The 20,587-nt window shown below is 34.2% G+C and overlaps 3 protein-coding genes across 11 annotated transcripts; all 3 read left to right on the forward strand.

The window, feature by feature from the left end:
* Positions 1 to 363: 363 nt before the first annotated feature.
* LOC105124352 (beta-adaptin-like protein B) lies at positions 364 to 7,735 on the forward strand. 5 transcript variants are annotated; one of them, XR_842030.1, is made up of 16 exons: positions 364 to 583; positions 1,365 to 1,562; positions 1,664 to 1,777; positions 1,952 to 2,202; positions 2,885 to 3,020; positions 3,142 to 3,321; positions 3,448 to 3,540; positions 3,670 to 3,881; positions 3,976 to 4,039; positions 4,142 to 4,321; positions 4,550 to 4,642; positions 4,770 to 5,182; positions 5,390 to 5,579; positions 5,658 to 5,861; positions 6,319 to 6,675; positions 6,716 to 6,990. XR_842030.1 is itself a non-coding variant. In XM_011024340.1 (16 exons), exons 1-15 carry the CDS (start codon positions 497 to 499, stop codon positions 6,616 to 6,618), a joined length of 2,715 nt encoding a protein of 904 aa, XP_011022642.1. In that variant the 5' UTR covers positions 364 to 496; the 3' UTR covers positions 6,619 to 6,624; positions 7,163 to 7,735. The 5 variants fall into 5 exon arrangements, 4 of the variants coding, with proteins under 4 accessions (XP_011022642.1, XP_011022641.1, XP_011022640.1 ...); XM_011024340.1 differs by lacking the exon at positions 6,716 to 6,990 and adding an exon at positions 7,163 to 7,735 and having other exon boundaries at positions 6,319 to 6,624; XM_011024339.1 differs by having other exon boundaries at positions 6,319 to 6,648; positions 6,684 to 6,983.
* A 123-nt stretch (positions 7,736 to 7,858) lies between these two features.
* LOC105124353 (serine/arginine-rich splicing factor SR45a-like) lies at positions 7,859 to 11,315 on the forward strand. Its single transcript, XM_011024341.1, has 7 exons — positions 7,859 to 7,949; positions 8,184 to 8,206; positions 8,313 to 8,396; positions 8,517 to 8,628; positions 9,111 to 9,260; positions 9,988 to 10,051; positions 10,751 to 11,315. The coding sequence occupies exons 2-7, from the start codon at positions 8,184 to 8,186 to the stop codon at positions 10,945 to 10,947; spliced, it is 630 nt and encodes a 209-aa protein (XP_011022643.1). The 5' UTR covers positions 7,859 to 7,949; the 3' UTR covers positions 10,948 to 11,315.
* Positions 11,316 to 16,721: 5,406 nt separating this feature from the next.
* On the forward strand, positions 16,722 to 20,587 carry LOC105124354 (uncharacterized). Of its 5 annotated transcripts, none has more exons than XM_011024344.1 (7): positions 16,722 to 16,869; positions 17,734 to 17,944; positions 19,339 to 19,474; positions 19,570 to 19,706; positions 19,836 to 19,898; positions 19,982 to 20,050; positions 20,126 to 20,587. In XM_011024344.1, exons 2-7 carry the CDS (start codon positions 17,753 to 17,755, stop codon positions 20,207 to 20,209), a joined length of 681 nt encoding a protein of 226 aa, XP_011022646.1. In that variant the 5' UTR covers positions 16,722 to 16,869; positions 17,734 to 17,752; the 3' UTR covers positions 20,210 to 20,587. The 5 variants fall into 5 exon arrangements, with proteins under 5 accessions (XP_011022646.1, XP_011022645.1, XP_011022644.1 ...); XM_011024343.1 differs by having other exon boundaries at positions 16,723 to 16,869; positions 17,264 to 17,944; XM_011024346.1 differs by lacking the exons at positions 16,722 to 16,869; positions 17,734 to 17,944 and adding exons at positions 17,971 to 18,406; positions 18,540 to 18,687.

Here is a 20,587-nt window from a genome sequence, read left to right on the forward strand (position 1 = left end):
AACATGTTTCAAGTTTATGTCAAGACATTGTGATTATTAAGATTTTGGTTTTGATTTGGATAAAATCTCAAAAGATATATTTTGAAGAGAGAGAAAGTAATGTAAGAAACTATATATAAATTTTACTTTTTTTATTTTTTTTTATTTAGTATTCATGAGGGAATTATGATTGATTTGTCAAATTTGATTGTTGACATTATAATTTTTTTAAACTATAATTATATAATTAAATGAATCCATCTTAAAGAACCAAGATCAGGGGTGATTTGAGGACAAAACATGGAGGACCAAAGTAAAATAAATCCGATAATGAGGGGACCATGTTTACCAGTAACTCATTTCTTAAACGGAGTATTGATTTTGATTCATCTCACTTCGTTCTACTCCTATCTCTCTTAAAAAAAAAAAACGTTTCGGTCTCTGTTCTCTGTCTCGCTCGCTAGCACGTCTTTCTTTCACCATTTGCAAATTTGCAGAGCCAAACAAGTAGGCAGGCATGAGCGGTCACGATTCAAAGTATTTCTCGACGACCAAGAAGGGTGAAATCCCTGAGCTCAAAGAAGAGCTCAATTCTCAGTACAAGGTCCGTTCGTCGTCCTTCTCCTTTCCATTTTGATCGCGTTGCTAGATCTGTCTGATTTTGACTGATTGATTTTGTTGAACTTTGTTCTGCAACTAGAATTTCATTGGAGGATTGACTTTTTTATTAATTATGTTCATGTTGCTGAGAAATCGTATAAAATTACGCTGGGATTTCCTTAGGTTTGGTTTTTTGTTTATTATTATATGTTGAGAATTGAAATGGAGCTATTAGGGATCATGTGATGCAAAATATCCTTTCGTGAAGGAAATCTATTGTATAGTTTTCATGTTTGGCATTATGGATTTTAGGAATTGAGGTGCAGTTTGGAAGAACTGCTCTCCAGCAAGAATGCATTTGAAAACGTCATGTCATGCAATTTGAGGATCTTGTGACTGATAAAGTGCTTTATCGAGCTAGGTACTTACCTCAGCACAGGACTATACTGAATGATCTTGAATATCTCACTAGGATGTTTGGGTTTTTAGCTTAATGGATCTTGAACATATTCTACAGGGTTTTGTAATAATAATGAATGTTATAACAGTATTCCATGCAATACTAGCAAGGAGTTTCTTCTTCTTCTTTTTTTTGTTGTTGTTGCTAGTTATCATTTCATGTAGTTCATGGACTTGAAATTAGTTGCAATATGGGAGTATTGTGATGTTCCTTTGGTTTATTGGATAATGGGTTCATTTCATACTCTCATTTTAATAACTATAGCCCTGCAGTTTTTCACTAGAATCAGTGTGAAGCTTCTACTCATTGCTATCTTATCAAGCAGGATAAGAGAAAAGATGCTGTTAAGAAGGTGATTGCCGCAATGACTGTTGGAAAAGATGTATCATCATTGTTCACAGATGTAGTGAACTGCATGCAGACAGAAAAGTTGGAGCTCAAGAAGCTAGTTTATTTATATCTTATAAATTATGCTAAAAGCCAACCAGATTTGGCGATACTTGCAGTAAATACTTTTGTTAAGGTAAGAACTAGAAGAGGAACTTGCTGTCTTCAATTTGTTTAACATTACGACATTGCTTCTTTGTATCTCCAAGGTACTTGTATTCATGGTCATTTATCCAGGATTCGCAAGATCCAAATCCCTTAATTCGAGCTCTGGCTGTACGGACAATGGGGTGCATTCGTGTTGACAAAATAACAGAGTATCTATGTGATCCACTTCAGAGGTGTCTTAAGGTTGGTTTTAAGGATTGCTATAATTTTCATGCATGCTGCTAGATGGAATTCAGTGTCTGGTTTACTAGGTTGTATGCATTCATTATATTCTTAAGAAACATGCAATTTCTTTTTATTTATTTTTGGTTGCTAGTTCTCTGTCATTTTCTTAATCCATATTTTTTGTAATTATAGGATGATGATCCTTATGTTCGCAAGACAGCAGCCATTTGTGTAGCCAAACTTTATGACATAAATGCTGAGCTTGTCGAGGATAGGGGCTTTTTGGAATCTCTCAAGGATTTGATTTCTGACAACAATCCCATGGTTGTAGCTAATGCTGTGGCAGCGCTTGCAGAAATTCAAGACAATAGTGTCAGGCCCGTCTTTGAGATTACTAGTCACACACTCTCAAAGCTGCTTACTGCTCTTAATGAGTGCACAGAGTAAGCCAACAATATTTTTCTAACTCTGTATTTTTGTTCTACCTTTCAATCTTAAAGAAAGTGTTGGACCATGTAGACTTTCTGAGCCATTAATGTGTACCTATACTTGTAGATTTTAGCATTCATAGGTTTTAGCCTTTTGATCTTGATGTGCTCTGATCATGAGTATGTATCTGGCAAGATCCATCATCTATGCGAAACTGATTTTTCGCCCACAACAGTCATCTCGATGTAATTTGATCAGAATGTACTGTTTTTTCTTTCGATTACTTTTGAACATCCTGTGATAGCTATTGTCTGGAATATGATTGAAAGTCAAGGAAGTCCAAGCTGGATTTTAAAATATGGTCTGTATATTATACCAACTCATAGTTGTCTGAAAGTGTGACCACCACCCCCTTATTCTCTGTCATCACAGACTTTTCCAGTAGTAACCCAGTACTTTTATGACCAATGGATTCTGGCCTCCCTGGTCCTTGTGTTGCAAGTTTTATGTATTTCCTGGAATGTCTGCCACTTGGGATGCTAAGAGCTACATATGAGGTGAAGTACATGATAGGATTTAACTGGAAATCGAATACCTCCATGCTCTAGGATTACTGTGCTTTTGTTACTTTGATTGCTGTGTATTCTTTTGGAAGTTCTTTGCTTGGACTACCTCGTCTGATGTATGCTTTTCCAGGTGGGGCCAAGTTTTTATATTGGATGCACTATCTAGATACAAAGCAGCTGATGCTCGTGAGGCTGAAAATATAGTGGAACGAGTTACTCCACGGCTTCAACATGCTAATTGTGCAGTTGTACTTTCAGCTGTTAAGGTAACAAGCTGCCATTGTTGGTGTTCGCTTCATGTATTTTTATTGTGAATGCCTTTGTTAGCTATCTACTGGTCATAATTCAATCATTTCTCACATTTCTGTTTCCTCTTTCTCCTAATAGATGATTCTCCAACAAATGGAAATTATAACCAGCACCGATGTGGTTCGAAATCTTTGCAAGAAGATGGCTCCTCCTCTCGTGACATTACTCTCTGCAGAACCGGAGATACAGTATGTTGCTTTGCGTAACATCAACCTAATTGTACAAAGACGTCCTACGATCCTTGCCCATGAGATTAAGGTAAATGGAAATATCCTGCCTGCTTGATATAAATTTGCAGACTTGCATAATCCCTAGGCATGCTTCACATTTGTTATTTTGTGACTGAGGAGAGATGCTTATCAAACACTTGTTCTATTATGTCAGGTTTTTTTCTGCAAGTACAATGACCCAATTTATGTGAAGATGGAAAAGCTAGAAATCATGATAAAGCTTGCTTCAGACCGCAATATAGACCAGGTACTATATATATGTATGTATGTATGTATGTATGGATTGGGGAAGACTAAGCACACATGCATCTTTTTCTTTTTTGAGCTGATGAGAAATCATGTAGGTTGTGTTGTCCTTGTGCTGAGCAATTTCCAGGTTCTATTAGAGTTCAAAGAGTATGCCACAGAAGTAGATGTAGATTTTGTTAGAAAGGCTGTTCGGGCCATTGGCCGTTGTGCAATTAAGTTAGAGAGAGCTGCTGAGCGCTGTATCAGTGTTCTCCTAGAGCTGATCAAGATTAAAGTAAATTATGTGGTTCAAGAGGCTATCATAGTTATCAAAGACATCTTTAGAAGATACCCTAACACGTAAGATACAGCTTCTGTTCCCTTGATGCCTTATAAAGGTGAAGTTCTGTTTTACTTTCCCCCGTCCATACTTAAATATGAATTTCCTTTGCAGTTATGAATCAATCATTGCAACCCTCTGTGAGAGCTTGGACACTCTTGATGAACCTGAAGCTAAGGTACATGTGTTTCTACTCCAGGCTTTTCGTTCATGTTTTATTGTCTGAACTCATACTTTATCTGCCTTATATTCTACCCCTTTTTTTTCTCTCCCCTTTAAGGCTTCAATGATCTGGATTATTGGTGAATATGCTGAAAGAATTGACAATGCTGATGAGCTCCTGGAGAGCTTCTTGGAGAGTTTTCCTGAAGAGCCTGCGCAGGTCCAGTTGCAATTACTGACTGCAACTGTCAAGCTCTTCCTTAAGAAGCCAACTGAAGGACCCCAACAGATGATTCAGGTTTTAGTCTTGTGTTTACTCACGTGTTCTTTATATCTGATACAAAGTGGATCTTTATTCCATATTCATTTGACTTTTCATTGTCCTTTAGAATTTTCAGTCCTCTGTTTGGTACCTTTGATGTGACTCGAACATGATCTGTCCTTTGGTTGTTCATAACTAATGTAATTCAGCTACACTTGCAGAAATGTCTTTGAGTCAATTCTCACCTCAGGAATTCTCTTACAGGTGGTTTTGAATAATGCCACCATGGAAACTGACAATCCTGATCTAAGGGATCGTGCATACATATATTGGCGTCTGCTATCAACTGATCCTGAGGTGTGATTTTGCTATTGAAGAACATATTTTCTGTTTTGTTAGATTAAATGCATGATTGCATGTGTATTTTGGATGTACTGCTTGTAAGTTTTATGTCATGTGCGATGGGTGTAATTTGACGTTTCAGGCAGCTAAAGATGTTGTGTTAGCTGAGAAGCCTGTGATTAGTGACGATTCAAACCAGCTCGATCCATCTCTTCTTGATGAGCTTCTTGCCAACATTTCGACTTTGTCGTCTGTGTATCACAAGCCCCCAGAAGCATTTGTAACCCGTGTAAAGACTGCAGTACAGAGAACTGAAGATGATGAATATGCTGAAGGTAGTGAAGCAGGGTATTCTGAATCATCTGCCCATACTGCTGATGGTGCTGCATCGCCACCTACTAGTGCAAGTAATGTTCCATATGCTGGAGCAAGGCAACCAGGACCTGCACCATCTACAAGTCCACCTGCTGCTGCTCTGCCGGATTTGATGGGTGATCTGTTGGACATGGATAATAGTGCTATGGTCCCTGTTGACCAGCCTTCTATTCCTGCTAGGTAAGCTTCCTGACTGTACAAACTGTCCTATCAACCTTTTTTCAATTTGTTGAGACTGGTATGGGGTCATTCGGCTGCAATGCTGATTTGCATAGCTTTGTTGAGAACTTGAAGCAGATTTATCTAATACTGAATTTCTCATGATTCACAACATCCCTACTGTTAGGCTATAAATGTTACTTACTGAATCTTGTGACCATGTTGCAGCCCTCCTTTGCCTGTTTTACTGCCAGCAGCCACTGGTCAGGGTTTACAAATCAGTGCACAGCTTACTAGGCGAGATGGTCAGATCTTTTACAGTTTATTGTTTGAGAACAACTCACAGATTCCCCTGGATGGATTCATGATCCAGTTTAACAAGAACTCGTTCGGTCTTGCACCTGCTGGACCTTTGCAGGTAATGCTTAACCTTGATTTGTTTCAAGATAGAATTTTTGATAATTTAATGTGTAATTGACAAACTGTTATTGATTAGGTTCCCCAATTGCAACCTGGGACATCAGCAGCAACTCTGCTGCCTGTGGCTTTGTTTCAGAATATGTCTGCTGGTCCTCCAAGCTCGCTTTTGCAAATTGCCGTGAAAAATAATCAACAACCTGTATGGTATTTCAATGACAAAATCTCATTGCATGTATTCTTTACAGAAGATGGGAGGATGGAACGTGGAAGTTTTCTTGAGGTAAAAAGAGAAAAGGCTTGACCAATTTTTCTTGGACCAGCTTTTATTTTTTGTGCTAAAAAGTTGATGAAATACTTAAATTTGTGACATTTGATCATTGGAGACTTAGTTTAAAATCATTCTCTTTATAGCCCGCGTGCTAGTATGGGAAATGTTAATGAATTATCGAGCGATTAGTCACTCCACTGAAGTCTATTTTATTTGCGGTGTTGTGAGATTGCGTTTTAGTTGTGGTGTGTCTTCCCCTTTTAAATTCAGAAAAGGAAAGACCGGAAAGAAATTTGTGGTAGGGAAATGCTATCTTAGGACTTGGGATTAGTTGGGTATTCACATGTCTGATTCTAATAAAACTCTTCAGGGAAGAAATTCAGAGACCTCACAAGCAGATATCATTTGATTAGCTATTTTTGCTGTAGCTATTGAAACCTAATATCATATGTTTTTATTTCCATTTCAGACATGGAGGTCCCTTCCTGATTCAAATGAGGTCTCAAAGGACTTCCCAGGCATTACCGTGAATGGTGTAGAAGCTACTATAGACCGGCTTGCTGCATCAAACATGTTTTTTATTGCAAAGCGAAAGCATGCAAACCAGGATGTATTCTACTTCTCAGCTAAAATGCCTAGTGGAATTCCTTTCTTGACCGAACTCACAACAGTTGTTGGCATCCCCGGGATCAAGTGTGCCATCAAGACTCCAAACCCTGAGATGGCAAATCTTTTCTTTGAAGCCATTGAGACCCTCCTTAAGGGTTGATTGAAGGTTCTGCGTCTTCATCTTTTTTTCTCCTTTCTTAAATATTTACAATTTTTGGTATCTTTTTTTCTCCTTTCTTAAATATTTACAATTTTTGGTTTATATTTGTAAAATCCGTATTGTTTGGTGAGGTTTTGATTGATCATTCTGGCTGCCTTAGTTTGTTTCTTCACTCCACCTTGTATTATTTCGCACTCTATTCTTTGGTTGTATTGAATCTGTTATATCTCCACGGGGACTCAAACTTGTGTAATTTTTAATCATCCCTGGAAACTTGAGTGTAATTGCCACAGCGAAAAAAAGATTTTTGAGGGGTTTTCCTCTGGTCAGAGTTGCCAGGTTGGGAGAAATGCTTTTAATTATCCTTTGATATTTTAACTTTTACCTAGGCTTGTGTTTCGCAATCTACGAAGAAGGCATAAAATCAGTGAGAGCATTGTATTGGATGGAAGATTGATATAATTTATACTTTCTCATTTCTATTTTGCAAAAGACTCCCACATACTCTCATATTATGAATTCTGTGTACTCGATTACTTTTCAGGTTTTGTCTGATCATTTATAGCAAGCACCCTTCAAGGATTCAAGGAGGAACACCAGTCCTCCAACGTTTTGTCGTCGTAATTACAGGTTATAATTTTCCTGGAACGAAGGGCAATTCAGGCCTCCTGGGAAGGAGAGATAATATGGAAAAGGGTAAAGAAAACCCATCACTCTCAGAAAACTACGTTCGCCGCCCCAATTTCTGAAGACGATAATTAAACTCGAGACAAATTAAGGAAAGAGAGCGAAAGGTGTTTTGTTTTATTAATGATTTTTAGGGACTTTTGTGGGCACACCTTTAGTTTTAAGAAGGAAAATAAAAAAACGTAATGATCACACGGCATCTCATCGCACTTGTAATATTGGGTGCGAAACCGAATTAATGATAAGTCATGTCATTCATAAACCACGGCGGGATTCGAGTGCCAATCCGAGGTGCTTAAAAAACAAGAGAATCTGTACCCAAATCCAAAAAATAGGGAGTCACTTCTTGAAAAGAAAGGGCTTCTTGCACGTGTAAATCACGTTCTCACTTTCGCAGTTCAGTGACTGTTTGGGAGTGTAAAATTTATATCAAAATAATATATTTGATTTTTTAATATTAATATATTATTTAAAAATATAAGTAGGATTGATTTTTTAAAAAAGTAATTTTTTTAAGATATTATTATAGCTTAATCACCGTAATAGTGGTTGAGTTCAGAGCGCATAGCACGGGGGGAGAGAGAGAGAGAGAGAGAGAGAGGAAGACCCGTAAAACCTGTGTGCAAGTTCAGCCAATAACTCAGGTAATCAAACTCGAGATCTAGGGTTTCCCTTTCGAATTTCAAGTTTATTTCTTCCTGTATGTAACGTTGATGGATCTCTGTTTCTTTCTTATGTTAAACTTAACAAATATGGTTTTTTACTTCCTCGCACTAGCTAACTCTGTATCATATAATTAACTTGCCTTTTTGCTTGTGTAAATTAATGAATGGTTTCTTGTATTTGTGTTTTCCTTTTCTATTTGGTAATATTTGTAGATGGCTTACTCAAGAGAAGGAAGGTGAGTCTTTATCTTAATGATCTCGCTCTCTCTCTCTCTTAATAATTTACTACTACTACGATTATTGTTATTGTTGTGAGTATTAGTATTGAGTTGTTTACCTTAGGTCTGTTTCACCACGCAATTCGGGTTCACCTGGTAGGGGCAGGCGGTCAAGATCCTTGTCACGGTCCCGCAGAAGTCGCTCCAGGTAATTTGTCGACTTCTTCTTTTTCTTCCTCTTCTTCTTCTTCCTTCTTGTGTGTGTTTGTGTCTGCATGTGAGTGTGTTTTTGTGAGATTTTGAGTTATGGTTGATTGTGGTACTTCAGGAGCAATGATTCTGGTGATGCATCGAACCCTGGAAACAACTTATATGTAACTGGATTATCAACCAGGGTTACGAGCAGTGATCTTGAGAAGTATTTTAGCAGTGAAGGGAAGGTATAGTTGTGGCAAAATCTTTTATCGTGTGTCTTGATTGCGTTATCGTGGCATGCTATAATCAAGTAATCTTGTTTGTGGAATTCTGAAACATGACTGCAGTTGTACAGGCTGGCATTGATGCGTGTGTTGCAGAGTCAAAAACTCTTTAGGGAAGAACTACATTTCTGGATTTGGAAAGGAAATTTTAAATTCTGTGGTTATGGATTTTGAAGATGCTGATGTGATATTGTACCATGATGTGGTGGTCATGCATGCTATTCATTATCTGATATTCCATCCTTTGCTTCATCCTGTTCAATTTCTAGTGTTTATTTATTTTGGCTCCTCTTTCCATGTAGCAAGTTTCCAGTTTGAAGGAGAAACAGCTTAGGACCTACCACTAGTTCTCATTTACAATAAGAAACCATATTATGTTGAAGTGTGTTATCCAAGATTTTTTATACCAAAAAAACAAACATTATTCTAAGTTATGGTTTCAGGTTTTGGAGTGCCATCTGGTGACAGATCCTCGAACTAGAGAATCTCGTGGATTTGCTTTTGTTACGATGGAAACCGTTGAGGATGCTAACCGTTGCGTCAAGTATTTGAATCGTTCGGTGCTTGAAGGACGAGTGGTTACTGTGGAAAAGGTACTGTTCCCATCAATGGATTTTGAAGGGAAACATGTAGGACGACTGAATTGTTTACCTATCTTCTTTTTTTTTTTTTTTTTTTGAAGATGTTTATTCCAAAAATGTTACCTGATAAGTTTTGCCAGCAGGTCTGGTATATGTAACTCCATCGACTTCACAGTCTAAGGTCTTAACAGTTGTACCTATTCCTTCACGAACCACGACATGAGTTCTGCATCAACATTTCAATCTCATCGATTCAAATCCGACTATTTTGCGGAGGGTTGTATGCCCTATATTCGTATACATCACTAATAAAAATACCTGACCTGGTTGGTTGCTTATTTTTTATTTTCCTATGTTGAAATAGTGCTGGACAAGTATACTACTCCCAGTGTATTAGTTTCCTCTTGTCATGTATATTCTAGTGAAAGCTGCTGTCATGTTTACTAAACAAATAATGATGAATAATGACCCCATGTCCTAAGTGCTAGTCAACATGAGCCATGATGGCGAGAGTAGCAAGGCAACACTCTAAAAAATAAAATACTTGCAGTGGTCCAGACATTGTTTTCAAGGATTATTATGGCTGTTCCAGATGAAAATTCCTAGTCACCTTTAATACAAATGAGTTTCAAAGGGCAGTACATGGGAGGCATTGTAGCTCATTTCAGTTAATCAACCTCTTCTCTTCATTCACCAGTCTTCCTTGATACAATTCCGTTTGCTTCTGCTTTTAATGCAGGCAAGAAGAAAGCGTGGTAGGACACCAACACCTGGCAGGTATCAGGGACTGAGAGATAAGCGAGGTATGCATCAGTGCTATGCATATGTGGCAATTCTTTTATCAACTGAATATAATATGTGAATGTCGGGTCACTTTGATGTTTACTAGAGAATACTTGGGTCAGAATTGAATAACCTTCTTTGAATCTTGGGTTCTTGTTGATACCTTGACTTCTGTTTTTCTTACCTGCTAAGCTAGCATGACATTTGTATAAGGGTTATGTGGCTTATTTTTCTTACCATTCCAGTCCTAGATATGCATTTCATTGTATGATTGTGCCTGACCTGGAAAGCTGAGGCTATTTGTTCTCCTTTAATTTATACTCGTAGGTGTTGCATTTCACTTAGCATTTTCTTTGGTAGGTTCAAAACAGATTGAACATGTGCCAAACTTGGAATTGCTTCTTATCTTTCAGTCGCTATGATCATCATTCCAGCAGATTGACAATCTTAGATTTAAGAAAGCCATGTCATTTTCCTTCAGAAATTCGCATGGTTAATCCAAGTCCCACTCCTATTTTTTGAGGCATGCAAGCTCACTATTTCAAATATCAAGAAAATGAACTCTTTTATTTATTTGAGTGCTTTTATTTTTTACCCTAGGCAAGATCTTGTGATTTTTCATCAAAGACCCAAGACATTGCAATTGTTTCTGCTTTATTGTGATCAACTGTTTCTTCCTATTATTATTCTTGTATAACTATTGGGTTCAAAACATGCAGGTCATGGTCATGGCCACAGACGGTCCCGCAGCTACTCACCTCGCCGATGGGATGACAGAGATAGGGACCCTTATTCAAGGGATCGAAGGGGAAGATCACGTTCTCCATATAATAGGCGGGGAGATGGTTATTATTATGATTCATATAAGAGGCGCAAGGATCGCTCTTTGTCAGCTGACCGCGGCCACCACAGATAGGGCAAGTCATTTGGTAGCCAGTATTAACCACTTTTGCCCTTGGTTATTGAAGCTTGATTTTGATTCTCATGGAAGCATTAACTCATTGTGTCAGTCACCCATCCCTGCTCCATCTTTCCTGGTTTGCTTGCAACTTCATGTACTGTTTACATTTAATGGTAACTTGTTTTCCACAAGTGACGCCTGAACATACTGAAATGTTGTTAAAAAAACGGTTGTAGGATAGGAACCATTTATCATTTTCTTTTGATTTCAAGTAATAATGACTGTTGGACGTGGATAATCCCCATACGGTAGACCCAACAAATTCCATACAGCTAGACCCAGCAAATGCCTTTCATGCTCTATAAACTTGATGGAAGTTTGGATAGGGAATGACCCCCCATGGATGATATGCATTGTCAATGAATCTGGTATCAATCTTGGCCCATTTCCAATTAAATGCAGCCTAGCTGTATGGAAACCTGCCCCATCAATGGACGAGACACTGATTGGTACTATTGGAACTCGGTGTAATGATGAGTGGGGTAACTGTACTTCAGATCAGAAGCAAAAGCTTTTTATGCTCTCACAGAATTTCTTCTCTGCTTTACGTGCGTATGTTCGAGTTTGGTGTAACATGCGTGTGGTTTGATTTCTTGATTCTTTCATGAATTTTAGGAGAGGAGCAAAGAGAACTTTTTAGCCCGGAACACATTCTGCCACCATATGCCTACTTTTCTTAGCACAGAGTGCCATCCTTACTTATCCTCCACTTTTTTGAACCGAACCTATAGTTCTGTCCCAGGAGAGAGAACTCTGCAGCAAGTTGAAACTTTAGATACACCATCTGCAATCCAACAATGCATGTATTTCTTCTTTTTTTTCCTTTGTTGATTAATAAGGTTTGTTGACTTTTCTTTATTGTAAAACACCAGGAGTCTAGGCGAGTCATTATAATTGACCTGGTAACCACTACAGCAACTTGCTATGTATATTATTGTGATAATGACTAACAATAATTACAGAAAACTCTAAATCATGGGGGCGGGGGACCGTGTCCACTGTATGTCAAGATACAATTACGAGGGTGGGGGTTGACGTTGTCATGATGCCCTTTGATTGAAAAAAATAGAAACCTTTGATGTTGGGATATTTTAGTCTTATATATGCCCATTGATAATTAAAAGATTGGAAGGTGCTATGTTAGTCTTTTTAATTTTAATTATACAATTAAAAAAAAACTAATCAATTAAAATCAGAGTTTTTAACTAAGGGTTCTTTTATGTGTCATAAACTTTTGATTGGTAAAAGTACTTCTTTACCCTGATCTTTACCTTGAAGATCAGAAAATAATTGATAATTGAGTTGTTGATCAAGAGCATTTTGAGGTTTTCATTCCATGAGCTCCATGAAAAATACACATGTACTTTATATTGAGAGATGTTTTGATATTTTGATATTGATTTATTTTTTATTTTCAGGTTAATGAGAGGTGTTTAAGTAATTTTATAAAAAAAAATTATTTGAAAAGGTTACAGTGCAAATTTAATCATTCATTATGTTCTTAAAAGCATCATGACATTCTTTTTTTTTTTTTGTGTAGCATGTAATGATAATTGATGGATTGTTTATCGTGTTTTTTTTTCTCTCTCCAAGAGTAAGTATATGTATGTTCTCTTTCCTTCTTTTTTTTTTTTCAATTCCAATCCTTATGTTTTGGATGGCTTAATTTTGTTTTTATCCTTTTACAAAAAAAATTTATAATTTCAATTCAGTTATTAAATTATAATTTGTAATATATTATTTTTTCAAAAATAATCTTTATTATTTTAATTTTTTATTTTAATCCTTGGCTCTTTTATTATAGTCTTATTGGTTTTCAATAATTTAATTTTTATTCATTTATGTCTTCATTTGCCAAAAAACTATTGCAATATTTTATTTAGAAAACTCTAATAATACTAAATAAAAAAATAAATTAAGAAAAAGTATTCCATTCAAATAAAAGAAAAAAAAGCATCTTAAAAAATTTTTAAAACAATATTTTAAAAAAGTTCATGCTGCAAAAAAATATTAGAAAGGAATCCATTTTTTAAAAAATAAATTTTCAGAAAATTCACTTTAAAATCTAAATTCTAAATATGGAAATGCAATGTTTATTTTCAACAAAAATTTATTCGAGATTATATTTGATGAACAGATGAGATTGAACGGAGTGACCAATAATAGATTTTTTTCTAACTAATAAAATTACATGGCGAATACTATTTATCAAGGAATGACCTTTGATTCCTATTTCAAGAGTAGTAATCAAAATAGCCATGACAAAACCAAGAAAAATCACGTGTTATGGGTGTGAAAGATACTAAATAAATAAATAGGAGGACGAGGAGGAGAAAAAAATAAACGGACCAAAAAAAGTAGGATATAAAAAATAAGAGAGCGCGTGGAGGGCGTGGGGGAAGGAGAGCGCGCTCCCGCTGCAAGGGCGGACTTGAAATCAAATTTCAAATTTACGCCTTTTTTTAAAAAAAAATCTTATATATATATTTTTTTTAAAAAATTCATTACTAGATTGGCATAGTAATTAAAAGAACTTCACAGAATAATATTATTTAATTTTTTTAATAAAAATAAAATTTAATAAATATCACACTTTCAAAAAAGCAACATTTAGTAAATGACTCGCTTTCCTCACGCTTAGAAAGCGCGTAAAATAATTGTCGTGCTTGTAGTTGAATTTACGCAGAGATGCCCTTCTCCTCTCCACAGCCAAGTAACAGAGTCGATCAGTTTTCCATGCATGGCACAGGCATTTACTCCCTTTTGCCCCTTAACTGGCTTTTCTAAATGAGTCGCTTGTTTTTTCTTTCTGTTTTCATGGGAAATAAAATAAAGAGAAAAATTTAGCCAGGGACACACTGTAACTTCAGTAAACGTAACAGCTCAAGTCCCCATCAATGGACATTCCCCTTTAAGCCATCAGGAGGACCGAACAAGCCCTACAAGAAAATGGTGAGGTAAAAAGTACAGGTTTGTTTTTGAAAAGTAGTTTTTAAAAAATATTTTTTTAATTTTTTTATATTTATTTTTTATTAAAAAAGTTGGTTAATAGAAAATACTTTTTAGTTAATAAAAAATACTTTTAGTAAAAAAAAATTTGATTTAGTTTGTAGGAAAGTATTTTTCTTTTATACTGTGTTTGTTTTTTAGAAAGTGGTTTTTGGAAAAAGAATTTCCAAACATTTTTATATTTGTTTACTATAAAAAAAGTTGATCAACGGAAAACACTTTCCAGTAAAGAAAAATTTGACTTGGTTTTCAGAAAAGTATTTTCCTGAAAAATTTGAGTGGAAAACATTTTTCGGAAGTTGTGAAAAATTTAGAAATATCATTATTTACTACTTATATTAAATTTGATCCTCAAACATTTAATTGCTATATATATATATATATATTATTTTAAATATTTTTTTTTCAATTTTATTTTTAAAATTTTATTTTTATATTGACTTTGGTTCTCATCTTGATTATTATTTATTTTATTTGAGATAATTTATGAAGTTATATTTTTTTTAATTTTATTCTTATTCAACTTTTTAATTTATAAAATTTATTCCGTATTGTTTTAATAAACTTGAGAAAAATAAAATATTAATAAATTATTTTTTAATTTATTTTTTATAATACTACTAAATATCAAAAAATAATTTAAAATTTTAAAATTTACTTTAAAAAAAAATCACTTTCCTACAAAAATATAGAACCAAAAAATACCTCAAGAACCTTGCAGTAACTATTGGTGGAAATGCAGCAGATGAGTGTAGTCAGTTAATGCTAGAAGGAGAAGAAGGTAGCCTCGAGGCCCTAAAATGCTCACTTAATTTTTAATTAATATTGTAGTTTAAAAGCATGACATTTAATATATATAAAGGTTTTAAACTGTAACAAATAAAAATATGCTATTTCATCACATCCTTTTATTGTGATGTTAATTCATCTATTTTAAAAAGAAATTATATGATAATTACCCAATTTGTCTCTCTTTGTGTTTGTATTTGATATATTTTAAGACAACTTTTACTTGCATGGGCAAGACCCGTTAGTCTTTGACACTTATATTTTTTTTATTTTCTTTTTAGTATAGGTGTGATTGTTTTTTAAAATATTTTTATATTAAAATATATTAAAATAATATTTTTTTATTTTTAAAATTAGTATATTAAAATGATAAAAAATATTAAAAAATTAATTTTTAACAAAAAAAATATTTTTTTCTGAAACACAGTTATAACTTGTTTTCAAACATTCCCTACATTACTAGTCACAAACCACCAACATTCTCAATTAAATAAAAAAATAGATTATTAAAGAGTAAAATTAAAAATAAAATAGATTAAAAAAATAAAATATTATTATAATAAATAGTATTTTATGGATGGAACTACAATGATTTAACTATATGCTTAGTATTTTTGTTAATTAATAAAGTAAGTTACTACTTTGCGCTATGCTACAAATCAAGCTATTTTTTAACACAAAAAAAAAACTAAATGACCAAAAATTAATATATGAACGGGGATTAAGAAAAATATGACACTATGACATATGGAATTTATCTAGATCAATTCTAATTAAGTTGCCATACTCATACTCATACTCATGATCCGATCCTTCTAATTAAGTTGCCATACTCATACTCATGATCCGATCTTAAGATCATGATAAACCTTTAAAAAATAAATCAAAATCAATTAATCATACATAAAGCAAACCAAAACATATAATGAAGTATAATTAAAATGTGTTTTTTTTAGAAAAATATTGAGATAATAGTATATTGAATCGGCATTCATTTCATGTTTTAACTCGTTAAATTTGTGACCCAAGTCACTGACTTTATTAAATTAAATAATTTTTTAAAATTTATTTTTATCTAAATATGTGATACCAAAATTATAAAATTCTTTTTTTGAAAAAATAATTAAAATATAAAATTTAAATTACAAATTGAATGAAAAAAATAATAATATATTAGATCGATCTAAGTTTTATAGCTTAATTTGTTAAACTTATAACTAAAATTACGGACTTCATTCAATTTAATAATTTTATTTTTAAATTTTTTTTTTATCTAAACATATGATAACGAAAATATATAAACTTTATCGCTTCTCTCTCAACCTTAAAGATAAAAAAATAAGTAAAATAAATTTTTAGATTAAAATTAATTTTTTAAAAAACTATAGGGAAGGATAAAATAAATTTTTTGAAATAAAATACCCATGTATTTGGATGGGACGTGTAGAGCCCCATCGCCACCCAAAAAAAAAAAAAAACTTTATGTTTACTTGCAATCTTCAAAAATATACATACAACATAAAATATAAAATTTCTTCACAATTTTCTTTATAATTTTTTCTCAAATACCAAGAACACCGTATTGAAGAGTAAGATGTTTTAACAAATACATGGCAAGATATTATTACAAGTAAACATGTGAAATTCTCGATATCATAATAAAAAAATAACTAAGTAAATTATTCATGGTTTAAAAAACAACTATGTTACCCAATGAATGAGAAGCTAAAGTTTCAAATTAGATTGATATAAAAAATCATAAAGTATAGGAGCCGAAATGGAAATTTAGCAAAGACGTAGGCAGCTAAATGTAAATTACCCAAAAAAAAGAAGAAGAAGAAAGTACAGGATATAGCAGGTAAAACAAGTAAAGCCGGTGACAGTACGGCACATGACGGGTCCCATGGCAGTTGGGAAGCATTAAGTTTGCTTTCTCTGTCTTACTGATCACACTCTCTCTCTCTAACAACCTCTGGATTTTAAAATTCTCTTTGTCTCTCCAAATTCTTTTATTGATCCTCAAAAAAAAAAAAAAAAAACTGAAAACACTCAGTTTGGATAGCATTTTAATTGACTAAGGTAATGAAATGCTTGTATTTGCATTTAAACTTGTGCTGTCTGGTTTCTTAGCTCACCCCCATGAAGCTTCTCTCTTCCTTTCCCTAATGCTCTCTCTTTTGTGATCTCAGTTTCTTCTATCCAAATTTAGCCATGTTCATTTCGATTAAAAAATTGCTTTTTAACGGTAGTAGTATTGTCTCACACACGCTCTTTTTAGAACCAAATTATGTAGAGCTACAGAGTTTTTAAGCAACGAGGAGTTCCGTCTTCCTTTTTATTTTTGCCTGCTTGAAAAGAAGGAAAGATAAATGACATATAATGAAGTTTTTTTTTTATTGTTTTTTTTTTATCGTTAGCTTAAGGTGATTTCCAAGTTTGATTTTTTTTTTTTTACTTTCTTTTATTTTCTCAGGTACACTTCAAATTCTTCAAAGGGCCACTCTGCTTCACTATTAGCTGAATTATGTTCTTTTTTTTTTTTTGGTCTGTATACTGTGCTTAAATCTGGTTGAGTAAGATTGTTTACATTTGATTTAACTTTGATTCTTCTAAATTAGTTAAATATTGATTCAAGCTGATGTAATAGGTACTTTATAAGACTGTTTGGAATCAATTCTTTGTAGAATTGAGTTGATTTCTAAGTAACAGATTTGATTTGATTAAAGAATTCTTATGTTTGGAATGACATCTTTTGGGTGATAGCATTCTTTTAAATTATGAAATATAAAATTTATACCACATTAACCTTCTGATAAAGAAAAAGATTGATTGCTTTTAGGAGAGAGAGATCAGATTGGTTTACAGATCGTTTATGCAAAATTTAGGATTTTGGGCTATTTATTGTTAGTTTTAACTTGGTTAAAATTCTGGGTTTTGATCAAGAATATTTGCGAGTGAGAAGATGTTTGGGACTGAGCTGTGTTCTTCTAGGATTCTTTCACCTTTCAGAGAGGAAAGTGGTGATGAAGAGCTGTCTGTGCTTCCTAGGCACACTAAAGTCGTTGTGACTGGAAATAATAGAACAAAGTCTGTGTTGGTTGGTTTACAAGGCGTGGTCAAGAAGGCTCTTGGTCTTGGTGGTTGGCATTGGTTGGTATATTTGCTTCTTCCTTTACCTTTTTCCCATTCACCTTTTCTATTCCTAATTAGTCTTTCATGTATAAGTATTGTCCACTAATTCAATGTTAATTTGATCTGGTTTTATTTTCGTTTCAATCATGGATATTTGAGCTTATTATTCACTAGTGCAGCGATCAATAAGATTTTAATTTTTGGCTGTTGAAAAGGATATATTATTTTTGGTTTGTCTCTGTTTTATTCTTGTATGCAAATTTATCTGTTTTTAATTTCTTAAACCAAAGGATCAAATGGCAGAAAAAGACCATGCTTATCATTTTTTTCGCTCATCTTATTTTTTCGTGTCCTTAATTTTTTTTACCAAATTTAATCGTGGTCTAGATTTGTGAAGTTATATCTCTTATCCAACTCTTCCATGCTTGGTTTTATTTTCCTTTTTTGAGAATCCGTGTTTGGTTTTGTGCTTTCCTTATTTGAGGCAGGGTATGCTTTACCAAATTTAATCGTGGTCTGGATTTGTGAAGTTATATCTCTTATCCAACTCTTCCATGCTTGGTTTTATTTTCCTTTTTTGAGAATCCGTGTTTGGTTTTGTGCTTTCCTTATTTGAGGCAGGGCATGCTAATGGTACATTAATAAATTTCGTTTATAGGTTTAAATATCAATTCCCCTCTTACAAAAAAGTAGTCTAGATCTTAATTCTTCTGCAGAAAGTACAAAACTTGATCTTATTCCTCGGTGAAACCTCCCATGTCTGATGTCAGTAAACACTTGTTATAAACGCTCTTCAGGCACTAGCATAAGTCGCTGTTATGACACAGCTGCTGAATTTTGAATAGTGATATGCTGTCTCTGTCTAGTATTTTAACCTCATCATTTACTTTTTGTGGTTCAAATTTATTAAAGAGTATAGGTTTTGAGTTCACATATTCTGGAGCGCACAAGGCCTGTTCGGAGATTTGATTTGATTTTTTACTTTTGAATTTCTCCAAGAAAGTTCTCTTTAACTATAAAATTGTTTTTCTTTTTAAGTTAGTAAATTTGTATGATTTGGTTTTGGAAGTTATAACTTCAAACACACCTTTTGAACTGGTTACAAAAAGCACACTCAGATTTATTATATTATCTCGTGGCTGTGTTTTCTAAACCACGTTGAGTTTTCTTAATTACATGAGATTTTAAATATTGTCTAGGAAGGTAAAATGATGATTGATGGTTTTGTAATTTTTGGGATGCCCTATTCTTCTGATGTATTTCTAGTGAGGCCTTTGCAATCTTTCCTTTTAGTTACTATTGTCTGGGGATTATCCTTCTATTTCTATATTGAGCTCTGCTGTATTTTCTGTATTCTGTATCCATTGTGGTTTATGTGACGCATACTTATAAGTCTCAAATGCTTGGATGGTCAAGGTTTTGAAAAATGGATCTGAAGTTAAGCTTCAAAGGAATGCATTGAGTGTGCTGGAACATCCTACGGGGAATGAAGTGGATGATGATAACGATTATGATACCAGCAGCGGCTCTGACATTGATGAACATGATTTCTGTATGCCTCTGATAAACCAAGTCTAGTTTGATGTCACTTTCGTTGGTGGTTATTTGAAACTTGTATCTTCTCTGATATTGTTTTCCCTTGGGCAGATAGAGGCAGCGGGCTCCAAAAAATTAGCAAGCCAAGGGTTAGACCAACCAGGCCATGGGTTCCATCTGCACCTGCAAAGTCAACAAGTGAGAGCAGTAACAGAGATGTTCAACCTATTATTCACATGCCTGTGCTGGTAAGAGATATTTGAACCACTTCATTGAATTGCTTGCCATGTTTAATTTTGTGGCATCGTTCATCAACCATTATGCACAAAGATTTACAGCTTTGCAAAAACTGCTATTAACTTTTGTTGATGCTTTAGACGGTGAACTTGGCAAGACTGGGAACTGAATCATTGCGGAGATATTGCAAGGAATTCAAACTTGTGAGTCTTATTATCCTACGTGATTCTTTCTATCAACCACTAGAATTCCTAGAAATTCTTTTAACTCAGGGTTCTGCTATTAGCTGGGTGTCAACTCTCAGTCATCAAGGGAACAGATGCTTAATGCTGCACAAATTCATTTTCTTTCACAGGTTTGCCTCTCAACTCGCTCTGTCCTTGCATCTCCTCCTCTTGCCCATAAATTTAGCATTTTTTTATTGATGCAGCGACCATTGGATGAGACGCAAGAGGTTGCAGAATTCACCCGTGTGGCAAAGAGACTGAAAGAGAAGGACAAACCATCTGAGTGAGAAATCTGGATGTACAAGGCCTTGTATAATATAATAACCCTAACCTTTAGTTCAGATCCTAATTATATATTGTCATGGAAAACCAAATTCTTCCTCCCCTGAATTCTAACCATGTAATGCCGGCAGATCCCCTAGTTAGATGTTTCGTAGTCTATTAGTTAGAATCTCTTGCCTTGGTTAATTATATATATAATGTGGATTTGTGGAGCAGAAATTGGAAACCACGATCACTGGTACTTGGAATGGATTATGATTTTGCATTGTCTCTGATCGTTGATCCTCAAAGTAGTTGTTAAATCAAGTGTCAAGTTGCAAGAAATTTTGAATTTCAGGTTTGAAATTAAATCATGAATGCTTATTGTGAGCAACTGGATTTTA

The sequence above is a fragment of the Populus euphratica genome, unplaced genomic scaffold (assembly GCF_000495115.2).
Source record: "Populus euphratica unplaced genomic scaffold, PopEup_1.0 scaffold4.1, whole genome shotgun sequence".
Classification (NCBI taxonomy): domain Eukaryota; kingdom Viridiplantae; phylum Streptophyta; class Magnoliopsida; order Malpighiales; family Salicaceae; genus Populus; species Populus euphratica.

Bases quoted from the DNA above. Each gene is read 5' to 3' on its own strand.
- LOC105124353 (XM_011024341.1), top strand. From the start codon at position 8,184: ATGGCTTACTCAAGAGAAGGAAG. The intron at 8,207-8,312 runs GTGAGTCTTTAT...TGTTTACCTTAG, and splicing joins GCTTACTCAAGAGAAGGAAG to GTCTGTTTCACCACGCAATT. The intron at 10,052-10,750 runs GTATGCATCAGT...CAAAACATGCAG, and splicing joins GGGACTGAGAGATAAGCGAG to GTCATGGTCATGGCCACAGA.
- LOC105124354 (XM_011024344.1), top strand. From the start codon at position 17,753: ATGTTTGGGACTGAGCTGTGTTCTTCTAGGATTCTTTCACCTTTCAGA. The intron at 19,475-19,569 runs GTATGCCTCTGA...TCCCTTGGGCAG, and splicing joins CATTGATGAACATGATTTCT to ATAGAGGCAGCGGGCTCCAA. The intron at 19,899-19,981 runs GTGAGTCTTATT...TTCTGCTATTAG, and splicing joins ATTGCAAGGAATTCAAACTT to CTGGGTGTCAACTCTCAGTC.
- LOC105124352 (XM_011024340.1), top strand. From the start codon at position 497: ATGAGCGGTCACGATTCAAAGTATTTCTCGACGACCAAGAAGGGTGAA. The intron at 4,322-4,549 runs GTTTTAGTCTTG...ATTCTCTTACAG, and splicing joins GACCCCAACAGATGATTCAG to GTGGTTTTGAATAATGCCAC. The intron at 5,862-6,318 runs GTAAAAAGAGAA...TTTCCATTTCAG, and splicing joins AACGTGGAAGTTTTCTTGAG to ACATGGAGGTCCCTTCCTGA.